The sequence below is a fragment of the Chiloscyllium plagiosum genome, unplaced genomic scaffold, assembly GCF_004010195.1.
Source record: "Chiloscyllium plagiosum isolate BGI_BamShark_2017 unplaced genomic scaffold, ASM401019v2 scaf_1079, whole genome shotgun sequence".
Classification (NCBI taxonomy): Eukaryota; Metazoa; Chordata; class Chondrichthyes; order Orectolobiformes; family Hemiscylliidae; genus Chiloscyllium; species Chiloscyllium plagiosum.
In genome coordinates, this window is record NW_025213504.1 from 5402 (window position 1) to 14825 (window position 9424).

At 49.0% G+C, this 9424-nt stretch overlaps 1 protein-coding gene across 1 annotated transcript in view; it reads right to left on the minus strand.

Moving 5' to 3' along the window:
- Positions 1–3922: 3922 nt before the first annotated feature.
- Positions 3923–9424, minus strand: part of LOC122547655 (cell adhesion molecule 4-like) — a 10988-nt gene continuing 5486 nt past the window's right edge. Inside the window, exon 2 of the mRNA XM_043686252.1 lies at positions 3923–4152. Coding sequence (XP_043542187.1) covers positions 3938–4152 — 215 coding nt within the window. The 3' untranslated portion in view covers positions 3923–3937. The remainder of the gene's footprint in view (positions 4153–9424) is intronic.

Sequence of the window (9424 nt, forward strand, 5' to 3'; positions counted from 1 at the left end):
GATGTGCAGGTTAGGGTGGATTGGCCGTGCTAAATTGTCCCATAGTGCCCAAGGGATGTGCAGGGTAGGGTGGGCCGGCCATGCTAAATTGCACATAGTGTTTAGGGATGTATAGGTTATGTGCATTAGTTAGGGGTAAATATAGAGTAGGGGGATGAGTCAGGGTGGGTTACTCTTTGGAGGATCGATGTGGACTTGTTGGGCCGAAAGGGTTGTTTCCGCAGTGTAGGGATTCTATGAAAAGTAGGATACTAGCAGCAGTTGTACCAGTGAGTGGATATAACAGTGGCCATGCAGAGATTTAATGTAGCCCTCACAATTACAACATAAACCAGGAAGACAACTTCAGAGCAGAGGGGGTTAAGGGGGAGATTGAATCGGGGTGTGGAAAATCAGCGGGAGAGGGTTTCACTCGAGTCGAAGAGGGAGACGCTATGCTCAGGGGCAGGAGGGTCAGCCACTAGAGGGACACAGGTTGAAGAGAACCAGGAAATGACCGAGCGAGGTGGACAGAATGTGTTTTTGCCTCAAAGAGCAGCAGGAACAGATTTAACGGGGACGTCCAAAATTGAGCGGGGAGTACTGGAAAAATATTTTCTTTTATTCATTCCTGGTATTGTGGGCATCACTGGTTAGACCAGCATTTATTGCCCATCCCTAGTTGCCCAGAGGGCAGTTTACGAGTCAACGCATCGCTGTGGGTCTGGAGTCACATGTAGGCCAGACCAGGTGAGGATGGCAGCTTTGAAAGGACATAAGTGAACCAGATGGATTTTTCCAACAATCAACAATGGTTAGCGAGATTTGAGAAGTTTTGTAGCTCAGGTTGAGGTTCTGGATGTGACTAACTTCATCAGTGAGCCTCCAGATGAAGCACTGGTGGTATGGCCTACTTTCTATTTGTGTATTTGGGTTTCCTTGGGTTGGCGATGTCACTTCCGGTGGTGACATCATTTCCTATGGTGACATCATTCCCTGTTCTTTTTTTCCCAAGGGGTGCTAAGTGGGATCCAAGTCAATGTGTTTGTTGATAGACTTCCGATTGGAATGCCATGCTTCTAGGAATTCTCATGCATGTCTCTGTTTGGCTTGTCCTAGGATGGGTGTGTTGTCCCAGTCAAAGTGGTGTCCTTCCTTATTCATATGTAAGATACTAGTGACAGTGGGTCATTTTGTTTTGTGGCTATTGTTGGCATAAAATTCACTGAAGAGAAGGAAAACAACCAGAAACTGCCATTCTTCGATGTCACAATACAGTGAACAGCCAATGGGGAACTTCAAACCACCGTCTACAGGAAAACAACATATACTGACCAAATACTGAACTACAGAAGCAATCATCCCAACATCCACAAACAAACATTATTTCAACAAGCCATCGCACACTGCGGCACAGAGGAACTACGCAGAGCAGAGGACAATCACCTAGACCATGTATTCAAAAAGAATGGGTACCCAATGAACACAGTCTGCCGATTTCTCAGCAACAAACCCAAACACGCAGACAAAACACGTCCAGAAACCCTAGCCACTCTCCCCTACATCAGAGACATCTCAGAAATGACTGCCAGACTACTCAGACCCCTTGGCATCATGGTAGCCCACAAACCCACCAACACACGAAAACAGCACCTAATGAACTTGAAAAACCCTATACAGACAACAAACAAAACTAATGTTATCTACAAAATACCATGCAAGGACTGTAACAAACACTACATTGGGCAAACAGGCAGAAAACTAGCCACCAGGACACATGAATGTCAACTAGCCACAAAAAGACATGACCCACTGTCACTAGTATCCTTACAAACAGATGAGGAAGGGCACCACTTTGACTGGGACAACACACCCATCCTAGGACAAGCCAAACAGAGATACGCACGAGAATTCCTAGAAGCATGGCATTCCAACCGGAACTCTTATCAACAAACACATTGACTTGGTTCCTATTTCCCACCCCCTGAGAAACAGAACAGGAAATGCATCACCAGAGGAAATGACATCACCACAGGAAATTACATCAACAACCCAAGGAAATCTAAACACCTAAATAGAGAGCGGGCTACACCACCAGTGCATCATCCGGAGGCTCATTGAAGATGTTACCTAGTATGGTGACAAAACGTCTCAAATGGAACCTTCCAACTCAAACCGAGCAAACCGACATCTACAATCAACAATGGTCATTGTTAGACCCTTAATTCTGGATTTTTTAAAAATTCAATTCAAATACCACCCTTTACCGGAGGTTAAAGCCAGATCTTCAGGACAGGACCTGGGGGTCTCTGGGTTAATAGTCCAGTGGTAATACCATTAGCCCATTGCTTCCCCTGTATTCCTATCTTCCAAAGAGGCATCAAGAAAGGGCTGAACAGCCTGAGCCTGGGCTAGGTGGTTCTAGAATATCGACACGACAAATTCCCAAACCGCTCCTAAATGTCAGTTGCTGGGAATGAATTCCTGAATTAATCAGTTTGATGACTGATTCTTTTCAGAAATCCGGGGGGTGGGGGGAGCGTTGAATGGAGAGAATTACTGTAAACATCTGTGCTGACATTCCTTCATTCAGAATCTCCGCCTTCGGTAATTATGCCATCATTTCGAAACTGCAGCTTTCAGAGTCAGCGCTTCGGCAGAAAAGATTGCTGTCAGGACAGTCTAATGTCACCAACCCCTTCCACCCACCCATTTCGCAAACTCCATTTCCAACCCTTCAATTCAGAGCCGAATAACATTCTCTGAAATAATCCAACAGCCAGAATCTCCTAAACTGCGTGACTGACTAATTCTCGAGCTGGGTGGGGAGGGGGTGAGAACAACCCACCAGTAAAATATATTTCTCTCGTCGTTGCCATCCAGTCATAGAGTCATAGTGGTGTACAGCACAGAAACAGACCCTTCGTCCTAACTCATCCATGCCGACCAGATACAGTCGGTTCACTGATACTGCACGTTTCTTCAACGCAAATTGGATGTAACATGTTTGAAGAATTTAGACTGTTATTTGTAGAAGGTGAACTTTCCTCAAATGTATTGGCTATAGCGCGAACCTAGTTCCGTTAGTTTAAATAGTGCTGGTATTGCACAATATTTTTAAAATGCGAGATCGCACGAGAATGGAGCTATCGCGTTTATATCAGAATCGACTGTCACATAAATTAATCAAATTCTATTTACCAGCACTTGGCCCATATCCCTCTAAACCCTTCCTTTTCACATACCCATCCAGATGCCTTTTAAATGCTGTAATTGTACCAGCCTCCACCACTTCCTCTGGCAGCTCATTCCATACACGTACCACCCTCTGTGTGAAAAGGGTGCCCCTTAGGTCTCTTTTATATCTTTCCCCTCTCACCCTAAATCTACGCTCTCTAGTTCTGGACTCCCCTACCCCAGGGAAAAGACTTTGTCTATTTACCCTATCCATGTCCCACACGATTTTATAAACCTCTATAAAGTTACCCCTCAGCCTCTGACGTTCCAGGGAAAACAGCCCCAGCCTATTCAACCTCTCCCTATACCTCAAACCCTCCAACCCTGGTAACATCCTTGTAAATCTTTTCTGAACCCTTTCAAGTTTCACAACATCTTTCCAATAGGACGGAGACCAGAATTGCACACAATATTCCAACAGTGGTCTAACCAATGTCCTGTACAGCCGCAACATGACCTCCCAACTCCTGTACTCAATACTCTGACCAATAAAGGAGCTTTCCTCTGTATCTAACGCCGTGCTGTCCCCGAGGCAGGGGGTGTGAAATCAGCAGTAACGCTCCCATTTAAAGGCAGGGTCTATAATACATGCCTGGGAAGTTTGTGCCTGTGTTGGAATTCCTCTGGGAACTAGATCCAAAAGCCCTCCCCATTGTCCTGCTCCTGGGATAATCGATATCCGAAATGGCTTCCTCAGATGGAGTGACGATGTCTGAATGATTCATTCCCTTTTCTCTCCGGAGATGTTCCTGCCTGGGCTGTCCAAAGCACCATCAGAAAAACCCAAAGGAAAATCCTTACCTGCAATTTCTTTCTTTCCACGGAGCCATCGGATTTGAGCTGGAGGCTTACTTCGGGGGACCGTGCATATTAAACTGGCCAGCCTGTTGGCGACCAGCGTCTCTCCCTGTACCTCCACAATTGGTTTGGGGGGCACTGCAAAGACAAATGATTGTAATGAGCCAAATCCTGAGCAACACAGTCTGTATCACCAATGGTCACATTGTCCAACACCTTCAACATTCAGTCCCGCTGCCCCTGACCGCGGCCCTCGACACCATCCAGGGACAAATCAGCCCCCGCTTGACTGGCCCCACACAAAAACACTCCCTCCCTCCCCCCCCCCGACGCTCAGTAACAGCAGTGTGTACCATCTACAAGGTGCACTACAGAGACTCACCAAAGATCCTCAGGCAGCGCCTTCTCAAACACACAATCACTTTCATTAAGAAGGACAACTCAAACTCCCTCAGCATGACCCCCTGACAGTGCGGCACTCCCACAGCACTGGCGCTCCGACAGTGCAGCAATCCCAGAGCACTGACACTCCGAAAGTGTGGCACTCCCTCAGCACTGTCCCTCCGACAGTGCGGCACTCCCTCAGCACTAACCCTCCGACAGTGCGGTGCTCACTCAGCACTGACCCTCCGACAGTGCGGCGCTCCCTCAGCACTGACCCTCCGACAGTGTGGCGCTCCCTCAACACTGACTCCTCAGGCTTTACCAACATCCATCCTCGTTTCCCCTGGCCAATCCTGTTCGAATTTCTCTAAGGTTCCCTCCCCCGCCTACCATTCTCCGAAACTCCAGTGAATATAGTTCCAACTGATCCAGTCTCTCTTCATCTGTCGGTCCTGCTATTCCAAGAATCAGTCTGGGATACCTGCGCGGCACACCCTCTGTCACCAGATAAGGAGGCTCCGTGGCTCAGTGCTGCAGTCCCAATGCGCAAGGGACCCGGGTTGGATTCCCACCTCGGGTGGCCGTCTGTGGGGAATTTGCACATTCTCCCCGTGTCTGCATGGTTTCCTCCCACAGTCCAAAGATGTGCAGGTCAGGTGAATTGGCCATGCTAAATTGTCCCATAGTGTCCAGGGATGAGCAGGTTAGGGTGGATTGGCCATGCTAAATTGTCCCACAGTGTCCATGGATGTGCAGGTTAGGATGGATTGGCCATACTAAATTACCCATAGAGTCCAAGGATGTGCAGATTAGGTGCATTAGTCCGGAGTAAATTTAGGGTAGGTGGAATTGATCTGGGTGGGTTACTCTTTGGAGGGTTGGTGTGGATTTGTTAGGCCGAAGGGCCTGCTTCCACACTGTGGGGGTTTTATGAGAGCCCAAACTGCACACACAATACTCCAGGAGTGGTCTCACCAAGGCCTCTGTATGATTTAAGATGGAAATGCCTTCTCTCTAAGCCACTGGAGCCATTGGTACCCTCTTCCCCTGTATGATGGCAGTGGCTGGATCACTGACAATCTTAAAGGTAGGAGTTCATAGATTCTTGACTAACAAGGCAATCACAGGGGATCCAGCAGGTTGGGAGAAAAGTAGGCTTGCAGCCAACATCAGGTTAGCCACAGAGGTATTGATTAGCAGTACAGAGCTGAGTGGCTAATTCCTTTACCTCTGTTTCTGACCTTGCAGTCACATGGGGATAGGATGGCAGAAGGGGTACTGGCTGGACTGGCCCCCTTTGGAGGAGCCAGGATGGATTTGCTGGACCGAATGGCCTCCTTCAGTTTTGTAAGGTCTCCCAGATTCTGAGACCAAGCAGGAGAAGACAGAGCAATGGATCACCTTGAGTTTTGCTCTGACAGCCATAACCCTCAGTTCAGCTAAAATAAAACCTGTTCAAGCAGTCTCTGGCTTATCACAAGCATTTGATTAGATTAGTAGGTTGTAATCACAAAGATAGTCATTATTCTCTCTGGACAGACCAATTACCAAACAATTTAAACTTCACACTGTCAAAAAGACGATGAGATACAGACTGCAGGAATGCCAGAAACAGTGACATACAAGCAATCCACAATTACATTGCTCACAGAAGTGTTGACAGCTAAACCCCTTTGGATATTCCATAGCCTTCTCAGCGCAAGCAGAGACTCTGCCTCTTGCTCTCTCCTTCTCAGATCGACCCCATTGACACCTCTCGCTAATGTCTCTCTGTGCTGCCTACATTGTAACTGGACAATGTTAACACAGAATCCTAGAATCCCTACAGTGTGAAAATAGGCCCTTCAGCCCAACAAGTTCACCTCCGAACAGTAACCTCACCTAGACCAATTCCCCCTCCCTATTACTCTACAGCGTAATCTAATCCCTTTAACAAAACTCCACTCCAATGATCAATCTGACTCAGAGACAAAGTACACTCAAGCACCAGACACCCATACTCAAACACCCACACATTCACAATCAAACACACACTCACACTCAATCACATATTCACCTCAAACACTCAATTTACGCAGAATACACTCACTCATGCTCACAACACACACAAACACTATATCTCTGACAGTGCAGGACTCCCTCAGCACTGACCCTCCGACAGTGCGGTGCTCCTTCAGCACTGACCCTCCGATAGTGCAGCCCTCCCTCGCCACTGACCCTCCGAAAGTGCAACACTCCCTCAGCATTGACCCTCCGACAGTGTGGTGCTCCCTGAGCACTGACCCTCCAACAGTGCGGTACTCCCTCAGCATTGACCCTCTGACAGTGCGGCACTCCCTCAGCACTGACCCTCTGACAATCCGGCACTCCCTCAGCACTGACCCTCTGACAATGCGGCACTCCCTCAGCATTGACCCTCCGACAGTGCGGTGCTCCCTCAGCACTGACCCTCCGACAGTGCGGCACTCCGTCAGCACTGATCCTCTGACAGTGCGGCACTCCCTCAGCACTGACCCTCCTGACAGTGCCCACTTCCTCAGCACTGACCCTCTGACAGTGCGGCACTCCCTCAGCACTGACCCTCCGACAGTGCGGCACTCCCTCAGCACTGACCCTCTGACAGTGCGGCGTTCCCTCAGCACTGACCCTCGGACAGTGCGGCACTCCCTCAGCACCGACCCTCTGACAGTGCGGCACTCCCTCAGCACTGACCCTCCGAAAGTGCGGCACTCCCTCAGCACTGACCCTCTGACAGTGCGGCACTCCCTCAGCACTGACCCTCCGACAGTGCAGCACTCCCTCAGCACTGACCCTCCCACAGTGCCACATTGGAGCATTCATATTGCCACTCTAAACTCACAAATGGTTAATTCAGCCATTTAAACCTGGTGTGGAAATCTGCAGCACAGAAAAAGGGCATTCAGTCCTTTGTCTGGCATGAGGCTCGATTTCGTCCATTTGTTTTCTCGTTAGTGCTACATTGCCCGTTCCATCCCTCCAGCTCTTTTACCACACTCTGACGAATGTGCTTTGTCTGTCTGGGACCCCCCATGGCAAATGGAAGCCAGTTGCTTCTCCATCTCTGGAGGCAACAATGGAGGGAGAGCTATCCCAGCATGCACTGCAGGAGCAAAAGGGCTGTATTAAAACCTCCCAATGGGAACAAGTGAGACAGCAAGAGAGAAAGACAATTTGGAAAACAAGTAGTGGAGAGGGATTTAAGGCCAACATATTTTAAACATTTGACAGGTTTAAATAATTAATAAAATAATAAAGCCTACCTTAATGACCTTTACAATGTTATGAAGTGCAAATTAAATTATGCATGTGAAGTGCACTCGATTAGAGTGAGATTGCGGGTTAAGGGTTCAAACAGGTTTATTCCATAATATATTTATTTATTAATAAATTCAATTATTGTTTGAGTGCCTGACAGAGAGAATGTATGCTTCCCTCAACCGCTAGTTATTGAGTGTTAATTGGAAAGATGCATAATGATGTTGGATGATTCTGAGTCATTAAGAGACACCGCTGTTCCCTTCAACACACATCCACCATCAAAAGGAAAAGCAGGGAATCCTTTGGGTATTTACATCATTCGAACTGGGAACAGCAGGGACATATAACAAAGAATTCCTCATCCCCACGCTGCTACAATTATCAGTAATTCAATGGGCAGGTTACTGCAGAAGGAGTGCCACACCGTTGGAGGGTCAGTGCTGAGGGAGTGCCGCACTGTCAGAGGGTCAGTGCTGAGGGAGCACCACATGTAGGAGGGTCAGTGCTGAGGGAGCTCCGCACTGATGGAGGGTCAGTGCTGAGGGAGCGCCACACAGTTGGAGGGTCAGTGCTGAGGGAGTGCGCACTGTCGGAGGGTCAATGCTGAGGGAGCGCCGCAATGTCGAAGGGTCAGTGCTGAGGGAGTGCTGCACTGTCGGAGGGTCAGTGCTGAGGGAGTGCCATACTGTCGGAGGGTCAGTGCTGAGGGAGTGCCGCACTGTCAGAGGGTCAGTGCTGAGGGAGTGCGGCACTGTTGGAGGGTCAATACTGAGGGAGTGCGGCACTGTGGGAGGGTCAGTGCTGAGGGAGCGCCGCACTGTCAGAGGGTCAGTCCTGAGGGAGGGCTGCACTGTCAGAGGGTCAGTGCTGAGGGAGTGGGCACTGTCAGAGGGTCAGTGCTGAGGGAGTGCCGCACTGTCGGAGGGTCAGTGCTGAGGGAGTGCCGCACTGTCGGAGGGTCAGTTCTGGCTGTGCTGTAGCTTGGGATGGTCTCAGGTGTTGAAAGGCGCTAGAGAAATGTAGTTCCTTCCTTTAAATCCCGATGGGGGAGCACGAATTCAGGTTTGCTGAAATGTGGAACATATCGAAGAGTTTTCCTGTCAGCCCTCATCTTTCCCGAGGCTGATGCTCCCAGCTTCCCCAATTTGTTGAGGAATCGAAATCCCTTATTGCTGCACTCGCCTGTCTTTGCTCTCAAAGGCTTCCACTGTCTTCCCAGAGCTTGGAGCTTAGTTTCACTGTCAGTGTGATCTCTCAACTGTTATATTGTCACAATGCTGGGTGGGGAGGTGTTCGTGACAGAGGATATCCTGAGGACAATACGAAGGGCTGAGTGGACTGGTGGGGCCCAGTGGGGAGTCACACTGTCATTTCAGTGTTGCAGAATTCTCTGCTTGCTCCATGCTGCTGCAAGAACGCGGTCCCCAGCTGCTGAAATATATTAGTGCTCCATTCCTAATCTCCTCTGCACACCAGCAGAAGCTAATTACTGTTAAACCAATCTTGGGCCTTTTCTCGGTCAGGCTCTGTCACTTCATCCCTCAGGCAGTGAGGATTTCTCATTTCCATTGATGTTCAATGTGGCCTCACTGCTTGCTCGACTTCATGAAAGATTCGATTTCCATGGTTTCCAGGAAATAGCCCCATGTCCAACCATTCAACCCTGAGCTCATCGACCTCCAAAATTTCCTCATTAACCCCCCCCCATCTCTGTAATCCCCTCCAGCCCCTACATCCCTCCCTATTT